This window comes from Sebastes fasciatus, chromosome 4 (genome assembly GCF_043250625.1).
Source record: "Sebastes fasciatus isolate fSebFas1 chromosome 4, fSebFas1.pri, whole genome shotgun sequence".
Classification (NCBI taxonomy): domain Eukaryota; kingdom Metazoa; phylum Chordata; class Actinopteri; order Perciformes; family Sebastidae; genus Sebastes; species Sebastes fasciatus.
In genome coordinates, this window is record NC_133798.1 from 6,068,867 (window position 1) to 6,091,372 (window position 22,506).

At 40.9% G+C, this 22,506-nt stretch overlaps 1 protein-coding gene and 2 long non-coding RNA genes across 12 annotated transcripts in view; 2 read left to right on the top strand and 1 right to left on the bottom strand.

The window, feature by feature from the left end:
• LOC141765594 (uncharacterized) overlaps positions 1-22,506 on the bottom strand; it is a 371,017-nt gene that overhangs the window by 144,041 nt on the left and 204,470 nt on the right. The window lies entirely within an intron of this gene.
• The window catches only part of LOC141765593 (uncharacterized), a 101,023-nt gene that overhangs the window by 40,300 nt on the left and 38,217 nt on the right, over positions 1-22,506 (top strand). The gene's annotated exons all lie outside the window — the stretch shown is intronic.
• Positions 1-22,506, top strand: part of ndrg4 (NDRG family member 4) — a 73,835-nt gene that overhangs the window by 22,811 nt on the left and 28,518 nt on the right. For 4 of the 10 annotated variants that reach the window (XM_074631653.1, XM_074631657.1, XM_074631656.1 and 1 more), the window contains 3 exons: positions 11,392-11,482; positions 15,904-16,071; positions 21,855-21,893. In XM_074631653.1, coding sequence (XP_074487754.1) covers positions 11,392-11,482; positions 15,904-16,071; positions 21,855-21,893 — 298 coding nt within the window. The remainder of the gene's footprint in view (positions 1-11,391; positions 11,483-15,903; positions 16,072-21,854; positions 21,894-22,506) is intronic. The other 6 variants (XM_074631660.1, XM_074631661.1, XM_074631662.1 and 3 more) reach the window with 2 other exon arrangements.

Here is a 22,506-nt window from a genome sequence, read left to right on the forward strand (position 1 = left end):
CAAAATGTAGCATTTAACTTAAGTTTGGAGCGTTATTTAGCCTCTTTTGTTTCATATGACGCCAGTATCTTCACTCTAGCTTTAAAACTGAGCCGCTACAACCTAAAAATCCCAGGTTGCGTTAAAGAAATTAGTGACGTTAAAACAAATTTGCGTTAACGCGTTATTATCGCATTAACTTTGACAGCCCTGTGTATATATATATACGTATATATATATATATACGTATATATATATATACAGTATATACAGTATATATATACCAAATACCACAGAGCCATGCTGCTAGCATGACTAGCCGAGCCCATTGGTACATAATTAAATGCTGATAACATAACCACAGTGCTTTTACACTTGAAGTTTTCTTATCTTCAGAAAAAGCTGTAAGTTGTTGATGTCAGGCTTCAAAGCTGCACTTGACTTCACAGCATTTCTTTTTTTATTTTCTGGCCCAAGTAATGTATGTGTAGCACTCTCTCTTTTGTGTCCTTGTTGCTTGAACTTCACCAGTCACTCCATCTTGTAAAGCTCTTCACCAGCCAGCAGAAGCATGCAGGTAGCGTTGTGTGACCCAGTGAAGAGAGAGAGAGAGAGAGAGAGAGAGAGAGAGAAAGAGAGAGAGAGAGGGAGCTAGATCCTTATCCTTTTGAGGGCTGTCATCCTCTTTGAAGTATAGCAAGCATATGTCTAGTTAATACACATGAGCAGAGTCAGTAACCTTGTAGCCTGACAGAGCAGGAGGAGAGAAGGGAGGCGAGTCTCTGCAGTCTTACTCAACGTGTTGGAATTGTTGACCGAGCAGCTTTTCCGGTATGTTGAGCAAACTATAGACATAAAAGGATAGAAGTACATTCAATGTGACACTTGTGTTCCACACCAAAGTTTCAGCTTCAGTGCTTTTACGAAGGTGCTTTCAACTGTTTTCTTTTACGGTGGACAAACCACTCAGAACCTGTCTCGCAGGTGAAAATCTCTCTCCTAACTCAGTCCTGTTTGCTGTCACAGGATTCTCTCCTGTCTTATTTGTCCCCCTGCTGTCTCTCTTTCTCTCCGCCCCTGTCTCTTTGCGCTGCTGTCCCAGTTTCCAGGTATCGATTCAGTGATTGTACATTAAATCAGATGCTTCCTCTCTACATGGTTGTGCAATTGATTTCCTGTCTCTCTCTGAGCCTCTTTACTGTCCCTGCATCCCCTTAATGTGCTCCACTGTCATTGGATGATTGGAGCAAAAACACTAGCTCCAAACCTTCCATCAGTCATACATAACGCACAAATGATGTCATTCAGTAGATATATAATATATATACAGTCTACATACTGGGCCTCTACCCTAACATTTGAGCATAACAAATGGAATACTGCTAAATGTTCAAATTTAAAGCTGCACTAGTCAATATTTCTATATCAAGAACGTATCAAAAGACTATGTGTAATATGCATGGGGTTACTTGTACATGAATGTTAGCATCTTTTAGCTCTTTTTTTTGGTTTCCCACAATTCTGCTCTCACCAACCTAGTTTCCAACAGTGGGTAGCTGTTACTAGTGAAAAAGTTATGGAAAACCCATTTTATGCTGTTGCTTGTCCAACCCGTATTCACTCCCAACTCGTCAAATCCTGCCGCTTGGTCAGCGCCCCTCGGCATCGGAAACCGACGCACGGAGGCACCCTTTAGCAAAGCATGTGACGAACCGGGCTTTCAACTAACTCCAGTATAAACCCATCCACGGTCGGAGCAAATGATGTAGTATTAATAGCATGAGAACAAAAGGCAAATCGAAAAGGTTACTATGGTGCGAGTGTGAGAGGTGTAATTTGACCCTAAGTGTAATTTAAACCAGGACAGCAGGGAGGGGAGTGCAATAATGGCAATTCTATGATTTCATACATTGACAATGCAATGATAGTATTCATACTATGAAATGAAGAGAATTTGTGATTGTTGTAAATGTGACAATAAGAAGCAGATGAAAGCACAAATGATAACACAGATAGATGTGTAATTTTGACAAGGTGGTCTCGTAAGATGGTGGGAAAATAGTGTTTAAAGCAATGAGGAGAAGGTGAGCCAGACTCAATGGGACTAAGCTTGGTTGTCATAGCAACCCTGTCTGGGCAGAGCAAAAAGGAGCAAAGGAGGGAGAGAAACGAGACAGGTCCATTTTGTTCTCCTCAACAAACTGCTGTAAAAGCAGACTGTCTTCTCCCCGAACTAGAAAAAAGGCCCACTTGTTCTGGGAGAAAAAGCTGGCAGTGTTCCTTCATGAAAGAGAGGACATACTGTAGAAAACAGGCCTGTAAATAACTCGTCACCCACTGACACTTTGGCTGCCTGACCACAGTTGGTTGAGGGATGGAGAGAGGCTTTGAAGTTAAGGCCCTCCACTGTGGAGAGTGGACTGTGATGGCCACATGTCTCACTGTTCAACTCAATGGTTTTACCCGCAGCGCTGTTCATCACATACAATACATAACACTGCATGGAGGAGGGGAAATGCAATAGATAAACTAGAATGGCACTCAGAGAGCGCAGACCTCCACCCCACCTCTCCGTTTAGCTTGCGCCATCATCTATGTGTATTTTTGTTTATGTTGAGATCAGCTGTACGTAGCGGAGCATCGTAAAACACTTCATTCAAACTGGACAGAAACAAAATAAAACTCACCTAAACCGTCGTCGTTACTCTTTCCAACAATCACCAAGTGTGCTTTGGTCGAACTCAGCTGTAATTTCACTGAGTTTAATATGAAAAAACGCAGATTCTACAGCCTTTCCCCCCACCGCTCTCTCTCTCTGTCTCTCTCTCTGAAGGAAAGAGGCAGGGTCATGCGTCATCAACGCGTCATCAGCTACACAGCGCATGTGTTATACCCAGAGGTCTTAATGTTCTGGCTGATCGGAATCCTTAAGAAAATTCCTGAATCCGGATCATGATCTGGATCGCCACCAAAATCTAATGGATTGTTCATTGTCCCACACCCCACCCCTCCAATAAATGTCATTCAAACCATCACAAACTTTTGGAATAATCCTGCAAACGGACAAACCAACAAACCAACAAACCAACGCCGATGAAAACATAATAATAATAATGAAAAATATAAGAATGTTGACATATGCCAACACATTAGCTGTTAGGGGTGTAACAACCTGTTTTTTTCAACGATACAATATGTGTCACTTTCAGTGGTTCCGATATGATTCAAGGACAATATTTGGCTCATCTAGAGCGATACGATACGATACGATACGATACGATACGATTCAATGACTTGAAATCGATTCAGTAACTTTTTTTTTGCCAAAAATTCAATCAGTGTGACTGTGAAATAAATAGCTGGATACTGGACGGTGCACGTCAGGATTTCTAAAAGTTTTTCTTGTAAGGAAATCAGGGATGAATTAATTATGGATATAAACAAGTAAACACAACAATTGATGTCAAATACATACCTTTTATTTGAAAATAATAAAAAGTGTAACATCAGGACCCGCTGCTTCAGTTGTCAAGATACAAGGCAGTGCAATATTTAACAAAAAATAAAATAAACCAACTTCTATTCAAGTTAAAAGTGGTTTGATCTTCTCTATCCATATCCCTGTTCAATGTATACTCACACGTATGGTATCTTACGAAAAGTTGTTTTAGATTGAAAGTGTCGTGAGTCCAAATTGCACCAAATTCGACACGTCTACTGTGAAGTAGATCGGCTGAATGGTTCTCGAGAAATGCAAAGGACATACAAACACACACAGACAGAGATTCCTTTCTTTATAGTTAGTTTATTCTCGTTTTCTATAATATCAGCACATTTGGTTATGCACATCAACTATGGTTACGGTATGGTTAGGGTTAGGCAACCAAAACACTTGATTATGATCGTGGTTACAGTTAGTAAAAATGTGAAGGACACACCATTTCCTGCATTGACACTGAACGTCGACACTGGATGTAAATCCCAAGTTGCAGTATTATTAGGATACTGGCTGAAACAATTCACCCTCTCATGAATATCATGGACTCTAAATTGCCCATAGGTGTGAATGTGAGTGTGAATGGTTGTCTGTCTCTATGTGTCAGCCCTGTGATAGTTTGGCGATCTGTCCCTGGTGTACCCCGCCTTCACCCAATGTCAGCTGGGATCGGAAAATGTTGGTGGTGCTTGAAGGGTAAGCGGTCACAAAAACCTTTAGGAATCATTTTATGGGGACTGTGCAAATTCTATAGAAATCTGGCCAGACTTTTCAAGATACCTTTGGGACCAAAGAGTTTGTTAAATGCAAATTTTGACTTGAGGTGCTGGACAAAAGGTCCCAGAGTCACCAAAATGATTTTAAATAATTGTCTATCCCAATTTGATCAGTATTTGTTGAGACATCTTGCTGCAGAACAAAGTGTTGAAGTGACCAAATGATCAACAGACCGACTGACCGAATTTCAAGGCAAACAAATTCACATCTTTGCCCACCATTCACACACTCTGCAGATACGCTAACAGGAAACACACAATGTATGTACATCTCTTAAAACAACAAGAACTTCACCATAGATAGATGCAAAGTTATGCACTAGACATAGCATTAAATCAGAGGAGGACAGCGCCGGTATCTTTCCACCAGCAGCAGTGGCGTCATGAGGCCAAATATAGCCGGCGTAATGCAATGGTAATTGATTTCACAACCAGCTGTCTTACATAAGCATGTCAGAGTGAATAGAGATGGTGAGAAAGAGAGGGATGAGGCGGGGTGGAATGACGAAAGAGATGGGAGGATGAGATGGTGTGAAAGAGAAAGAGTTGAGAGCGACAGAGAGGGTCAAAAGAGAGACATATATGCTGGAGTGGCAAGAAGAAAAAGAAAAATGTCAAAAGACAGCGAGAAGAAGGGATGAGATGCTGGAAGACAGAGAAGGAGGTGCGTAGGGAAAATAATTTAGAAAAAAGACTAACTGTCAAACAGTGGTGACAAATTGGAAAAACAGAGAAACAAAAAGAAACAGAGACAGAGCGAGTAAGACAAGCAGAGATTTAATAGCAGAGGAGAGCAGCAGACATGCCTGGTGGAAATAACATATTTATTATCTTACATACACCCAGTGGCTATTTACTAGTCATTTGTAAAGTCGGCAGTGTTTCAACTCCTAACTTTAAAACTGCGCTAATCCAGCCTATTAGACTGTTGTCAGGCTATTAAATAAAGTTATCAGTCGCTATAAGCCCCATAGATGTGGGTTAACAGTGGCCTACTACACCCACTAGTAAGTTTTATCATCTATTCACATGGTAGATCACCGAAAGAAGGAATAAAGGAACACGATAGCGACCTCTAGCGACCGTAGTAATTATGACAGGAGTAGAAGTAGTATAGACAGTGTGAAATTCCATAAGGGTTGGAGGTTGGGGACAATGGATGGGACACAAAACACAGGGTATACACCCAGGAGACCGGAGTTTGCATCCTGTGTGAAACCAACAATGTGTAGTTGTTTGTGTGTCCTCAGTTACTTTAACCCAAAACAAGATGTTTGTCCCTCAACTAAGTGTTTGTGTTTTGCCTAAACCTAAAGAAGTTGCAGTTTTGTTGCCGCAACCTAAATAAATTGTAGTTTTGTTGCCTAAACCTAAAGAAGTTGTAGTTTTGTTACCTAAACCTAAAGAAGCTGTAGTTTTGTTGCCTACATCTAAGGAAGTTGTAGTTTTATTGCCTAAACCTATTGAAGTTGTAGTTTTGTTGCCTAAACCTAAATAAATTGTAATTTTGTTGCCTAAACCTAAATAAAGTTGTAGTTTTGTTGGCTGAACCTAAGGAAGTTGTAGTTTTGTTGGCTAAACCTAAATAAATTGTAGTTTTGTTGCCTAAACCTAAAGAAGTAGCAGTTTTGTTGCCTAAATCTAAATAAAGTTGTAGTTTTGTTGCCTAAACCTAAATAAAGTTGTAGTTTTGTTGGCTAAACCTAAGGAAGTTGTAGTTTTGTTGGCTAAACCTAAAGAAGTAGCAGTTTTGTTGCCTGAATCTAAATAAAGTTGTAGTTTTGTTGGCTAAACCTAAAGAAGTTGTAGTTTTGTTGCCTAAACCTAAAGAAGTAGCAGTTTTGTTGCCTGAATCTAAATAAAGTTGTAGTTTTGTTGCCTAAACCTAAAGAAGCCTTTTTGTGAGTGTTCAAAACGTGACGTTTCATTCAGCTTTACAATAAGGTAGAATGTGTTTCTTTTGAATTTCATGTACAGACTACCGCCACCTGCTGGTGTGGAGAGTTATTTCATTTCACGCAGGCTCAGAACGTACGGGCTAACTGGCCGTCGGCTGTAGTCTTTGCAATGAGTTCCAAATGAAACTTTTCGGCCAAGACAAAGGCGGCATGCGGCGACGCAACAGTCGGCCTTCATCGCCGCTAGTTCTTTGATGTCAGCTTGGTCTGTCTGGGCTTTTAGGGGAGAAAATTAGAGCATTTTGAGAAAATCCAGTATAATGTCCACAGATGGTCCTGGAGGCAACATTATCAAGTAATGGGAGTGGTTATGTAAGAAATCCAAGGATTTATCTAGGTGAAATAAGGATGAGGCGGTAATCCTTCAGGATCCTTGTTTTTTTGTGTTATTTTGAATCTTTCATTCTCGGTGCTCGTTGCTGTGCTGTCTCAAAGAATGTGGGCGGTATAGTGTTCATTTTCTTTGGATTATCAGTCAATGAAGTTTGAGAGTGTGTAGGTGGCGATCTTTTCCTCGCCTGTTCAGCCGTTTTGGCTGTGACTGCTGGTGTTAATCATCCAGTTCTTCTTTTTATTCCAGCTTTAGACAGTTCACAGACCGGTGCATATTGAGTGGATCTCCCCGACAGACAGTCTGGAGGCCCCCGCTTCTGGGCTGTCTCCAATGTGCCCTCCCATTTGATATAATTGTGTTGGGTTTTATCCATAGACTAAACTATATAGACGCAAGTTTGTAATTTCCACTAAGGATGGGTTTTCAAAGTCCTGTTTTTCTCCCCTGCACTTTTATTGTTTCAGGTTGATTTTTCAAACAATTCAGTGCGGTCAATTTGTTAAAGCAGCAGTGGGTAGAAATGGAGCAAATATGATTGAAAAAAGTTATTTTTATAAAACAGTCACAAAACTGTGCATGAGAAAGGTAATCTGAAAAAAATCATTTGTCTCTGTGTCCTCCGGTGCTCCCAATGGCATCTGCAAGATTTTGCATACCAGAGTAAAACAACCAATCAGAGCTGATCTGGAGTCTGCCGTCCTGCTGCCGTCTCTGAGTAGCTGTCAATCACTCGCAAACTCCGATCAAATGGTCAAACTAGGCAGTGTTGATCAAATATGAATCAATATTATGTTACTGTAATGCCTATTTCTCTCCTCAAATGTTCTCAGAATCATCTTGTAGTGTACTGTGTAGCTGTAAAATGAGAAAGTTTGGGACCCGGCAGCCATGTTGGGATCTGTTTAGGAAATACTAAGCACCGCCCACCAGCTGGAGCACAGCCAATAAGAACGCTCTCTCTCTCTGAAATGGCCTGTGATTGGTCAAAGTCTCATCGGCACGGGCTAGATTTTCTAAAGCCTGAAAACAGAGCCATGAGGAGGAGCAGAAGTCTAGTTTTCTCTGAGAACACTTGAATCACAATATGCTGAAAGGTTATTATGGAATTTTTGCCCAAACGATGCCAAACACTTTCTGCCTACTGAAGCTTTAACTGTTAAGGAACACTGTGGCCCAGACTTTGTTCTTGCAATACTACTTCATTTTAGTCCAACAAACTGGAAAAGTAAAATGAGGATTGTTTGTGAGAAAAGAGCTTCCAGATATCCGGTGTTGGTACAGCAACTGCAAAAAGCATTATCTAGAGTAATGTCAATCAGAAATACAGAACAGAAACAGAAATCACAGATTTGTTAGTTTTGTAAGAAGATAAAGATTAGGGAAATGGTGATAAACAAGGAGAGTGATGAATGAGGAAAACAACAGACAGGCAGCTCTAAAAGTGAGGGAACAGGAGGAGGAGAGGTGGAGTTGTTTGGTCTCTGTTCTCATATCCTCGTGGCTCCATTCCAGTGGCCTCGGAAAGGTCACACTCACCCATTTAATAAACTGGTCACAATGGGAGGGAGAGAGCAGGGGAGGAGGTAGAGAGAGGGCAGGGAGAAGAAAAGAGAGGAGAAAAACAAGACTTGAATGCTTGTTGTTTTGTAATCTTAAAGCTGCAGTGGGTAGGAATGGAGCAAATATGATATAAAGTTATTTTTATAGAACGGTCACGGTGTCCTCAATATTCTGTTACTGTAATGCCTATTTCTCTCCTCAAATGTTTTCAGAAACATCTTGTAGTGTACTGTTTAGCTGTAGAATGAGAAAGTTTGTGACCGGGCAGCCATGTTGAGACCAGTTGAGAAAATACCAAGCACCGCCCACCAGCTGGAGCACAGCCAATAGGAACGCTCTCTCTGAAATGACCTGTGATTGGCTAAAGTCTCCCATCAAAACAGAACCATGAGGAAGTCTAGTTTTCCCTCAGAACACTTTAATTACAATGTGCTGAAAGGTTATTATGGAATTTTTGCCAAATGATGCCAAAAACGTTCTGCCTACTGTTGCTTTAAACGTGTCTTCTGATGAGTACAGCAATGCCTCTGAAACAGAGCCGACAACGTGTAACATGCAAGGAGTCAAAGCTCTTCTTTGAGAAGCAAATGCAGCTTAACAAAACATACCACTGGTATTGTTTGGAGATCTGGTTTAGATGTCACATTACAGTTAATTCTGATAAAGATGTTTGGTCTGTGCAGGCAACCACAGATGATGACAGTCCACAGACACATTTCAAAATTACTGCAATATGTTCCGATTCAGTTTATCTACCTCATCTGACCTTGTCTGGTTTGATGTCCTTCACGTAGTGAAGACAAATGTATGTACCCACAGTTACCAAGTTCAACAACACAAAATGCTATTTTGTAAATGCTCCTACAGCTTAATGACAAAATGACCTTAACTGCTGAAAACACTGTTTGAAAACAGTGTAAGCTACCTGTCACCAGTGCGTAATGGTTCTTGCGTCTCGTAAACAAAGCGGGACACGGCACTTCATAATCCTCAGAGTGAAGTCAAACTATTACAACAATGAATAATGTGTTAAAGGTTCATAGTGATGAACCCACAGATAATTATTACCAACCCTGCAGTTCCCCTCAGCTCCACAGAGCGTTTTAGCATCTTTCAGCTCATTGTTTTGGTTTCACAGCCCACAGATTTAGTATTTTGGTTAGTGGTGGTTCAGTCTCACCGCTGCCTTACGCGTCATTTGCAGACACGGAATCAAGTCAGACTCGAGTTACAAATTTGATGAATTTGGACTTGACAAAAAGACTTGGACATGGATTTTTACACCAATGACTCGTTACTTGGCTTGTAGTTGAGTCTTTTGACTTGAAAATACTTGATCCATCTCTCCAACTTCACAATAACCCTTCTGAGACCCACATAGACCTGTTTTTGTTAGGAGGGTACAGGGGGTCTTTAGGGGTAGATAGCAGGTCAACAGTAGATGTCACATAGAAGTGGTGTACATCATCTGAAAGTTGGAAACCTGAAGATTAATTTGAGATGCTGCTCAGCACTGTGTGTAAAGTTGTTCTAGTCATAAATCAGAAATAAACATGAATTAATTATTTAAAATGAAAGATAAAATGTGCAAGGGTTTAGAACATTATGATAGAAGTATATCAAGATCATCCCCATGCTCTGTTATGTCTCATAAGTTGTTGCAGCAATTCTTGGGTTGATACCATTTGTTACACAGATTTGGTGCAAAATTTAACCAATTTTTACCACTGGAAAATTGATAAAAAATGATCAATAATCCCTCCAAAATACCACATTAAGACACCAAGACCTTGAGGAACACCATAGAAAAAACACATGTTGTGATTTGGGATCAAAAAACTTTTGACATTTGGAGATTTCTGCAAGAATTCCATTTTACGGCGATTGGATGGCGAGCACTTCTGTTGTGTAAACTGCTCAGAAACCCCCTTATTGTCAATCAAGCTAGGAAAGCCATCCATCCTCTGAATGCTCTAGTTCTTTAGTTTGTGGCTGTAAAGTTTCATGAGGCTGTGATTATCCTAGAGGTCACCAAAGGTCATTTTATACAGTGAGGTCAAATTAAAAAAAAAATGGTCTCACTACAATGAAATGCCTACTATGGGGACTAACATCATCAAACATGAATACAATACCTTAGGTTTTCTAGTTTCACATGATATGTGTAGCTTCACTCTAGCTCTAAAACGGAACCTACCAGAGCCTCTGAAAGACAGTAAAGTCAGTCGAGATCGTGGTCTCAGGGGGTTAAATGAGGAAATGTAAGTGTTAAAGCGTGTGTGTGTTCTTCTGTGTTCCAGTGTTGGTGAATTGATGTAATCATCTACTGTAGCAGTGTTATTGCACTGATACTGTCTGACCCCACTCTTTGTGTATGTTCATGTGTCACAGTGTATTGGTGTCCTGTGTGTTATGGCTGTGTGTGTGTGTGTGTGTGTGTGTGTGTGTGTGTGTGCCTTCAAACATAAAAGGCCCGTTTAATTAGACCTTAATACAGCCTCAGTCCTCTTATTATCTTTGGGACAGTAGTCTGTGTACTTCCAAGCTACACTTTTTACGGAGTAATCTCGGTCAGTAAGCATCTATATGTCGACTCCAATTCTGCAGTGTGTCTTTGTTATCTGGCAAACTAGAGCAGAACATCACTTAAAGCTGCAGTCGATGACTTTAAAAAGTTGCTTTTATAAAACTGTCAGTATATCCCGAGAGTAGTGCACGAGACAGATAGAAATCTGGTTCCTCTGTGTCCTCCTGTGCTCCTAATGGAACGGAAAACAACCAATCAGAGATTCAAGATTCTGTTACTGTAATGCCTATTTCTCTCCTCAAATGTTTTCAGAAACATACTTTAGTGTACTATTTAGCTGTAACATGGTTTTGGCTCGACTGTTTTCAACACGGCGGCCGGGTCACACTTTGTTTTCTTTGACCGATGAATCTTCTAATAGATCAGGGCAGGTTTGCAGCGAAACTAATTCCCATCTTGATTCCATCTCCTCCGTTTCCAATCAGTTTCTCATCTGTCAGCTGCTCCGATTATTTCAGTTCAGTTCAACATTCAATCAGCGATCTGAGTCCTTCCATAATTTCACAATGTGGATTTGTGAAATTACCCTGTGAAGGACTAATTCATCCCATTTAACTGAAACCGAATTGCCATTACCACCGCTATAGCAATGCAAATGTCGATGAATTTTTTTTAAGGTCAAACACAGACAGTATTCTGCATGATGAAATAATAGTGTAACCTTAGATGTGTGTTTGTGCGTGTTGCCATGGTGATTGCAGGTTGCTGTCCAGGATGGCGGGGATGAAGGAGCAGCAGTTCACCGAGGAGAAACCACTGCTGCCGGAGCAGCGAGGAGTTGACTCAGACATGGTCAGTCGACCTGGTTTCTTTACCGTGTTGTGTTTATTAACCCTCCTGTCTGGGTGGCCACTGGCTCATTTTTGTGTGTGCAGGATGAACCACTCTGAAAGTTTTGGCGTATTAAGACTGAGATGTTTGTGCTCATTAGCTGTGATACCTCATTATTAGACATTGTGCTTGTCTACCAGCAGAGGAGGAAATTAATGAACTCCATCCAACCATGACTCTTTGATAACAACACTATGAAAAGATAAAAGCTCATTGAAGCTGAGAGAGAGAGTGGTGGAGAACAGAGAGCAGAGAATAGGCAGTGGGCGGTTACATAAAGGCCACTCATTCATTTCCTAAGCAACAGGTTAAATGGGCGCTGAATCAGGGACTCTTGAATGTTTGAGAGCTACTCTTTGCAGAAATGATGGAAATGGTGGAGACGTGCCAGGAAGCAACACGAAGAGGAAAGATTTATGTCTGACAAGGACTCATTTTTTTCCTTAAACATTTCAAACAGCCATTTCTCAGTGAGGTGAGTTGGTTATGACTCTTATATGCTGTGTGAATGGAGAAGAACAAAAGTAGTTAAAGCCCCCCTCCAGTGTATTTTGGCTTTCTATATTTTATATTTGAGTCATTTCCTGACTTACTTGATTAGCCACACTGCTTTCCATTTTCTTTTGATAAAAATAATAATTTTGTGCTCAAAGTAAAAAAAAAAAAGAGGGTTGTTGCTAAAGTGTGACTATGAGGTCTGACTATAGTAGAAGCTGCAGGTCAAAGGTCATTCTCCAAACTGCAGGTTCACTAATGCTCGTTTGAGTCTGAGCAGCAAACTGATAAATCCGTTTATCTGTCTGTTTGTCTTTATACTTAGTTAACTAGTTAGGTGTAGTTAACTAGTTAGCTGTAGTTAGCTAGTTAGGTGTAGTTAGCTAGTTAGGTGTAGTTAGCTAGCCCAACTTGCATTATCTAACTGAGAGTTTTCATTTTATTGTTTAGTTTCCTCCACCTTAGTTTAGTGTGTTTATTTTCACCATGGCATTTGTGTGTACGGTGAACGGGTTCAGTCAACGCAGTTGTTTACACAAAATCCCACCAGCAGAATTAACACAACACACTGACTGTCTCTCTCACTCCCTCTCTTCTTTACCGTCTCCTCCTGCCGATACCGGAGGTTTGCAGGCAAACTTTCAGTCCAAAAGAAATCAAGAGAAAAAAAGTCCCGTTAGAGAAATAAACGAATCTCAGTGCAGCCCGGTGCGGTGTCGGTGCTGGAGCTGAGGCGAGAGCGGCCGGTGCTGGTGGACGGTGTACCTCCAAAATGTCCCGAAACTGCATTTCAAATGACGGACCTCTGCAACATGTCTATCCGTCCTCCGGCGCGCTGTGGCCGGCGTGCGGTGGTGCGGCTCCTCGGTGCAGCAGCAGCCAGACGGCCGCCTCGTCAGGAGGAGACGGTGAAGAAGAGAGCGAGTGAGAGAGAGTCGGTGTGTTGAGATAATTCTTGTCTCATTTGTGGGCTGATAAACAGCAAATTCATCTAAACTGGTTTCATCTAAACTGGGTTGAAAAACGATGCAATCTTGTTGCCATGGTAATGAATTATGTCTGACTATTAACCGCACCCCCATTTTCTGTTTGAGAAAGAACGTTGACCAAAAAACAGGAAGTAAAACTGTCTGGAGGTGGGCTTTAAAGGATGCTTGATTAAAAATAAATGAATGGGAGGTCTAAATGGCCAATTATGTAAGGGCTGTTTTTATTATTGTGGAAAGCAAACAGGCAGCAAAATCATTACTGCCCAGAACAGCATGAAAATAACATATTGAACAAACCATAAACAAGAGTGGAGTATTCTTCTGCTTCTGACGAGCCACTTATTTCTGCTGGAGGAATCAGTGTGACTGACTAAACATGTGCCATGACTCACTGGGCCAGTGTGTCAGAAATGAAACAGTGCACCCAGGAGATACAGTCGCTCAGGGTTTATTAGAAAGTAGCTTAAACATGTTGTGCATCAATATGAATGACTAATTCTACTATTGATCAGCTCATCGAGCAAAATGTCATTAGGCCTGCTCATTACGACTCGCTACTTGTAAATAATCGAGGCCATTGACTGCTTCCGCATCGATCCAGTTATGTTGTTTGTGTGACTCAACGGGCTGCTCGTTTTATCGTTCTGTCGAAGACGACTTAAGCGAAGAAACACTCGCAGTTTTATCTCCTGCCTCTCTCAAGCTCATTTCCAGTCTGGAGCTCGGGTGTTGTTACGGAGTGATTACTGTACCTCCTGGCACAATTCACTGGTTAAACTCTGGTCTGACTCACTGGAAGTCATGCTGGACTACTGCTGCATTCAGGTCATGTGGGCATAACAGAGACGTCCTGATGGTTAAAAGCAACAACTTGGAAGTTGTTGCTTTTAACTTCAGCTTCGTCTTGCTCAGCACCTAAAACAAAAAATAAACTGATGGTGATGTGTTTGAATTGTCCAAATATGTCCAAATATTCCAGACGGTAATATATGATCACAAGATGATCATTCATTTGGGTCATTTTATTTAAAACATAATCCTGACACAGCTTCAGGCATTTCCATTAAAACAATCAAAACTAAATAATTAAGATCATTTAAAAGTACCTTAAGTAGTTTTTCATCACTAGTAGCCAGGGTCTGAAATTAGCACCCACCACCTGCCAAATGCGGGTAAATTGTTGGCAGTGGCAGGTAAATTTGTCAGGTCATCCGCCACTTTGGCAGAAAGGGGAAATGCTGGGGATGGAAATAGAGAACCGGTTCCTAGTAGTTTGATTCCTTGGCATCTCATGCTCTATGCTCATCTATCGATTCCTCTTCGACGCTGTTACACATGCACAATGACGCATATGCACGCTGTATCATGTTTCAGTTTCTTTGGGACTGGAGCCACGGCGGAGATAAAAAAAAGGCGCTCAACAGCGTGACGCTACTACTACTAAACCTGAGGGGATGCACCCTAATTTTTCCCTGATAATGCCACACTGTGAATCTGTGTTGAAATCAGCAGGAGGAGAGTAAGTAACGTTAGCTGTTAGCAGCCGGTCAAGCAGCACAGTCCTGCTTGGGTGAATAACGGAGCTACTAACGTTAACAGAGGTTCCACTGAGTTATTATCATGATGCGTTCAAGCTCTGCTGAGTAAAATTACTATTGGGCGACGGTAAATTACAACATTATCAAGATATGTTCAACATATCTAAAGAAAGAAAAAATAAGTAAGAAAGATGAAAGAAAAAAGTCAATACTGTATGTATCTTTCAGGACCTTCACCTAGCTCAGAGACCGTCCATCCGAGACGACGTGGGAAACAGCAATCTTTAAAAATTATCTGATAACCCATTGGCAAAATAAAACATACAACAGGTCTAGCATGAGGACAAAGTACAATGCGTATCAATGTCAGCATTATGTTCATAAAATAACACAGAAAGAACATGAAAGAAAACACATACTGTATATGTATCCTTCGGGACCTTCACCTTGCTCAGAGACCATCCTTACCACAGGAACACTACTATTCAGACGGTGGCTACATTTGTGACTTTAATCTCAAAGAATTTCAGAGTTTTTTCTTGCAAATTTATGACTTTATAATCTCAGAGAATTTAAAAGTTTTTATCTCTTAAATTTATGACTTTAATCCCAGAATGTCTTCGTATTTTTCTCGGAATATTACAACCCCCTCTCCTGGCTCTGAAATATATATATTTTTATTTAGCTAGTGTCCCTAATACCCTGTCTTTGATCCAGTAGTTTTACACTTTAAGAAAATATAACTTACATGAGAACATTGTACATGAAAAATCTAAATAAGGAAAGGACTTTCCTTTTGGTGTCTGGTCAGCCTGGGGAGAACTTGGACTTATGACCTCAGTATGTCTAAGATCCTGGCTACGGCCCTGAAAGTAACATACCAGCTACAGTCCTTTTCTACTCTGGAGCTTATATTTACAGTGTTCCCAATGTGACATGAATGCAGCATATTCCTGGTTTAGAGTTGCATGTGCACAGTTTAATCAAATCAAATCAATTTATTTTTGTATAGCGTCAAATCACAACAGAAGTTATCTCAAGACGCTTGAGTGTTTAATCCAGCAGGTCTCAGCCCACAACCTGTTCCTCTATTCCTAAGAAGGCTGCAGGTCTTCAGTTCGACCTTTGTGGTGATGCTGGAACACAGATGAAGCAAAGTGATGCCAGAAGTGTCTTTGGAGCTTTAAAAGCTTAGAGGATCACTGAGTGCATCTCTAAGACCTCCACAAACATTGCATCATGCAGAAAATGAATGCTGAATGAAGTGCATCACATTTTGATGTTTACTGTTGATGTTGCTGCTCTGTCTTGCCCGGTTGTTACCCAATAACCACCTTGTGTTTGTTGTTTCACAACACAGCAGGATAAAGGAGAGGAGGCATCGGGGGGGTTACCGTGCCCCGCCAGCCCCGCCAGCCCCGCGCCCCTTAACCCCCCTCCTCCCCCCAGCCGCCCCACTCACCGCTGGCATGTCATCGCACGGCACTGGCTCCGCCAGACCCGCCGTCGGACCAGCGGGGTCCCATCGGTAACTACCAGAACCACCAGAACAAGCAGAACCATCTGACAGCCAGCACACTGAATCAAACACACACAACACGGAGCACAGCTTAGAGAAATGAACAAAGTGCAGCCGAGCAGAAAACTGACACTGAAATGTCATCACATAGAACTAAACCATGGAGGAAAAATCACAAGAAATTGTTGACAGAAATGTTTCAATTTTGTTATTCCCTCTTAGCTGTACAGAGGACCTGAGCCAAATATTTAATGTTGTAGGCCTATCTATCTATCTAGCTATCTACCACAACATAGTCGATGCTGCTGGTAGCTGCTGGTAGCTGCTGGTAACCAATGGTAACCACACCCACTGTTGGAAAACCATTTTATTACTGTAGTAATAGCATTCTTGTGATTTGCAGTGGTGGAAGTAGTAGTCAAGCATAATTAATGATTTATTTAAAGGGGCAATGTGTAAGATCTGGCCAGAGTTTTAGTTTAAAACATTCAGAAAATCAACATATCAACAAAAAGGTGAAAAGGTTACAGTGTTGACGTTATGTCAAAGACGTCTGTGTATTGTGTTGCAGAGATATCTACTGAAATTTGCATGCTAACCAGCTAGCCCCGGCCCGTTCTGTCTTCTAATACCACTTGTTCCTCGAGAGGCACACTAACAGATTACATTCATGAACAAGAGTCCCGAATAAAAAAAATGGAAATCTCGCAAAATATCTCACGATCAAACGTGACTTTAATGTAAAAAAACATGGTGGATGACGGGCAGAAACAATTAGTACGTTTTTACTGTTTGCACACAACAGGATATTTGATCAGAAATATTGAACATGTTTAATATTTACGATTTGAGATCGGTGCGGCCAGGATGGACTTCCGAGCCGATCATGGATGTAAAAAACACTCTTAACATTCCTCACACCGCAGGAATATCTGGAAAGATAGTCTTTAGAACCATCAAACAATCAGGGCTTAGCTGCCGATTGTCAGGAGGAGGGAATCGGGCCCAAAATCGGCTTGATTCTCGTGTAGTGTTTGCCCGCCATAAGACCCAGCGTCCCATCAGCCTACTCTCCTCCCGGCAGGGTGGTCTCCTGGACGGGGGGGAGGACGAGATGAAGGTGCGGGTTATTTTCTTCTTTCTGCCGCTTTGAATTTAGTCCAATTAAACTATCAAAACGTACACAGACCGTACAGGCCCGGTTGGGAGCACAGTAAACACACAGATTGCTAACGTAAACTATAGGCCGACGCCACATGTGAGGATTTTAAGATAGTGGTATTTTGTCTCTCAGAGTTTAAGTTTATTTAAGTTTAAGTTTAAGTTTCACTTTGGTCGAATTTTGCGTATTCTTGCCCTACTGTTAGTTAGTTTTTTTCTTTCTTTTTTAATAACTGATGACTGTATATTTAGATCATATGGAGCCAGTAGCAGAGGTGAAATGCTGCCCAGACATTACACATTACCCCTTTATATAAAAACAGCAATAAAATGTACGAAAACAAACAAAATACAACTCAATTTAGAGCAAAAGTCCTGCATTGAAAGGTAGCCTATATTATCAATGAAGCATACTTAAAGTATTAAAAGTAAAGTACTCCTTAGTGTATGCTGCAGAATGATATTCTTTTAATTGATTATTATTATTGATACATAGCTGATTCATTAACATGCAGCTACTTTATAAACTGTTGGGTTATTTAATCTATAACAATGCACATTTTATACGATGATCATATTGAATTTTATATAAGATTTTACTCTGCGTAGTTATCAAATAAATGTACTGGAGTAAGAAGTATAATATATCCCTCTGAAAAGTAGTAAAGAACTATAGCATACATGTCCAAAAAATCCCAAAACTGAAGTATAGATACCTCTAAATTGTACTTGTACTAATAAAACACCAATTTATTACGTTTGTTTATAAAAATCCTTTATCATAACACATATCCACTATCGTGTTGCTCATATTGTAGCAACTGTTGGACACAGGAAACATTCTGTGAAAAACCTCAATAGCTCAGTGACCTGCATCTACAGTAATAATTCATTATACTGACCAAATATAATCATTGTTCCACCAGATAGCGATAGCAGGAACCCATAGCAACAATCAGGAATGGGATTGGGATACAACAATTCAATAAATAAATACAAATATAACAACACCAAACACAAAACATCATCCTCTATACATCTTTAGTTAGCTTTACACGGCATTAGAACCTTCGACTTGATGCACACATGCTATTGGACAGTTTCCCAGAACTGGTTTATGCTACTTGTGCTAGACAAGTTTTTTTCCCCCTCTAGACATGTCCATTCATAGCATCTCTACAGGATCAGACGTAATCAAGTCCTGATGCTCTTGGACCTGCTGAATTTCGTGCTGCAGTAATGCTGCGTTTCAACAGAGTGATCCTTTTGCACCAAAGCACGAAATCTAGGCCAAAATCTACATGCATGAAACCAGCCTCCAGACACTCTGAGATCAGAGACGGAAGAAACAACATCACAGCAGCACATCACAGCAGCACATTTTCACAGCGTCTCTATATGCATGTCTTACACAATGACAGTATAGGATCACCTGGGCAGACTGGAGGACTCACATTTCTTTATGTAATCATTTCTATAGGTTGTAATGGAGAATCTGTCTCAACAAAATAGGACACATTTTTCCAAAAAGATACAATCTATTAGTCACCGCCTACAGTACACAGTGCTCTCTCCCTTCTCACTGAGCTCAGCTCCTGCACATCCCCTACATGCAGTATATCACGGGGTGGGAGCTATAAGAAAGAGAAGAGTGCCACCTGCTGGTCCGACCACCGTCCAGTCATCACTAATTTTCCCTCCGGACAACAATGAGCCATTTGCATGAACTCCACAGGGACTGAAGTTGCCCTTTCAGTTGCACATTTCTGTTGAGATCAGTTTATTGGATTTCTCCTCCTTCACATATTCAGATACAGTAACATATCAGAAAAGTTGACAGCTCATTCAATATTCTTTGACGTATTGTCATATTGTTCTTATAGGGCAGCTTCAGCTCCTGTTGTTTTAGTGGCATCTTTCTCTCTCTTTAGGTGTGTCCCTGATCTGACTTTGTTCACTCCTCTCCTTTCTTTTCCAGTCATCACTGCTAATAACCTAAAATGTGACTTTTCCTCCCCTACCTTAATCCACCACTATTCCTTTTCCACGTTCTATATGTACAGTATCCATCTTTAATCCTGTCATGTTTTCTTTCAGAAATAATATAATACATAATATCGTGTGCATGTTTAACAAGGAAACTGTGTGAAAACCATCTGTCTGACAGTTCTGACTGCTGTCTAAACTCATGTGCATGTCCTTAATTTTTTTGGTCCTGTGCTGAAATAACGCAGGTTAGGATCAGTGTGTTGAAAAATGACAAAAAAACACATTAAAAAAAGTGTTAAAATGTTGCTCTTAAGCATGCATCATTTTCCAGCACACCAGTATGCATTTAATTATGGATGAAAAACCTGTTTTATGTCAGTACATCTCTTCTTAAATGAAGAGTCAAGACCAGATTCCTCAAAAAGTGAACAATGCAAGATATAGAACAAAATATTTTGCCTGACATGAAATTCAGTGTTCAAAACACTGGAAAGCTTTGGCTGGCGCTGGCACAGCTGGCTCTTCTACTTGAAGCCAGCTTGTCATCAATCAGTGTCTCTGACTTTTAGATCTATGTTGGCAGTCAAGGAGTCAGACTGGCTCGCAGGGATTCTGACTCCCCTCACCACTGTGGCCGGATGACAAACAAATTAAATTTTTATGCCCCAGCTCATCTTTGTTTACAGACAAATAGATGACTGCTGAGGCGACTCAACAGTCATCTACTTGCTGTGGGGGGAATCTGGTTGCTGTGCTCTCTCTCATCTTGTATTTAAAAACACCATCTTCCCTCACTCTTTACTGCTGAGTTGTTCCCAGTCTCCCACATGCACTTAAGTAAACTATCTTTACTGTCTCTCTAGAGTGAGATACATTGGAATAAGAGGTGTATTCGACACTAACCAAAGACATATACAGTTGTGTTAAAATGCTGCTTTTGAAGTGGCACTCCACCAATTTTACCCATCAATATCAGTTTTTCTGTGGCTCTGGAAGGAGAATTCCAAAGTCTGACAAAATAACCCTGATGATGTCATAATGATGTCATCAGGGTTATCCCAGTGTGGGTTTGGAGACAACAGAAACTTTTTAACTGAGGGCCTGTGTTACAAACTGGTGGTATGAAATTTTAAAGACATGGGTGTTTACCAGGTCCTGATGAAAGCCACTATCTTGCTGTATTATGGAAAATGTAGTGTTTTTGGAACTTTACCCATAATAGGGACTAAAAGTCAACCTCGACATCTGTTGCATCACTTCTGACCATTTGTTCTTAAATATGCCTCTTGTTAGTACCCCAACCTGATGCAGTGCACTATGAAATTGTAGAAGTACCTACCTGTATATAAAGATGACATGACAGCTCCCCAAAAGTGAAGCCAAAATATCTGGATCGCCCCCCTGGTGGCTGGCTGCAGCATAGGTCATAAAGCCCGCCCCCTCCATGTTAGTGGATGGGTCAAACTAAAATGTCAAAGTACACGTCAAATACATTTTTCCCAAAGTTGGTTTCTGTCATTTTAGGTAGTTCCTGTCATGCTGATGTATGTTCAAGTGTTCATTTTTGATTGACAGCTGCTCTGTGTGGAGGCTCGAGAACTGTACGTAGAGTAGGAACTTTGAGAGGAGATGTAACTTTAAACGTTAGTTTTGGTATTTTTCAACCTGGACCCTATTTCCCCATGTTTTTGTGTCTAACTAGCTAACAGGGACAATTTCTGAAAAGTCCAGTATTGAGGGACAGCGCTGTAGATGGCAGCTGCTCGCGGGCTGCAATATGGTGCTATTGGGGCAAGCTGGCACCGTCATTTACGTCCATTAAAAGTGCTTGTTTTTGCCATGACAGGCTCTGATTGTTATTTTATGTGTCCGACATTATGGAAAGAGAAGTACAAGGAGAAGTCTCATTCAATTCAATTCAAATTATTTTTATATAGCATCAGATCATAGCAGAAGTTATCTCCAGACACTTTTCATATAGAGCAGGTGACCGTACTCTATAATTTAGAGGCCCAACAAGAGATCCCCCATGAGCATGCATTCTTAGATCATAAATCATAAATGTATAGATATTATGGTTAGTTGTGAGTTTCTAGCCAAACTGTAACCATTTTGCTAACGTAGCAGCTAGGTGGTACACATTAACAAGCTGCGTCCGTGCTGTCCTTTATACCGCTGCTCCAGTTGCTCCAAATGATGTCAAAAGTGCAAGATGGAACCCCCTGTATATTATATATATATTTTGGCTTCACTTTTGTACAGTGGGAGGATGTGGAGACATGCCGTCCATCTATATATACAGTCAATTGTTCAAATACATACAGTACAATTTTACTACCAAAATCTTGGCATTTTGTGCCCATAAAGGGAGCAATTATTGCCAAATTCAATTAATGACATATATATCTGTGTATGCTCAGAGACAGATGAACATGATGCACTGTACTGCTACGGTGCTTCTGAGAAACTGTTTTTCTGTGTTTGTGGTTTTGGACCTACAGTGCACAGCTTCTAGCTGCCTTCAGCTCCAATAGTGGAAGCACACTTTAATGCGAGAGGAATATGTGTGTGTGACTTCAGACTACTTATCTCCTTCCTATTACATTTTTTTTTCTTCTATCTCTGCTTGTCTTTCTGTGCAGGAAAGCTGTGAACAGCTGATGCCGGCAGGGGATTGGAAGGTATGAGCTGATGTGTGTGTGTGCTGCTGTTATGTTGCCTCTCTCTCTCTCCGCTCTGGTCTCTCATTTTCTTATCAGTACGTCTCGTCTTTTGTGTTCTCGCCGCCTATCATCCTTCATCTTTCTTTGTTCTCCATCTCTTTGTGCTTGCTCACTTGGGTAAACAGCATGCCTGCCTGAGTCAACAGAAAAAATAAAAAGAGGAAGGTGGGAGATAGATATCTGTAATTTCACAAGGCTAAATATACCAAAGATAATAATAACTACCTGATGATGGAAGTGCTACCTCAGCTATGGCTCCAATATACTGGCAAGATTATGCATGAAAAATAGAAAGTGTCGTTAGTGCAGTAAGAAGGCCTTATGGGTTTGAATCCATTATCCAGTTGAAGCCTTTATGTATGGAGTTTGCATGTTTTCCTTGTGCCTGCATCCAAAGACATGCTGGTGAGGGACAGGTAGCGCTAAAATGTCCGCCGGTGTGATTTTGAGTTTGAAAGTCTGTCTTTGTCAGCCATATGACCTGTCCAGGGTGTACCTGCCTGTCATGCAATAATTGCTTAGGTAAAGGGCCTGCACAGGGTGCAGTTTGCATGTTCTCCCCGTGTTAGCG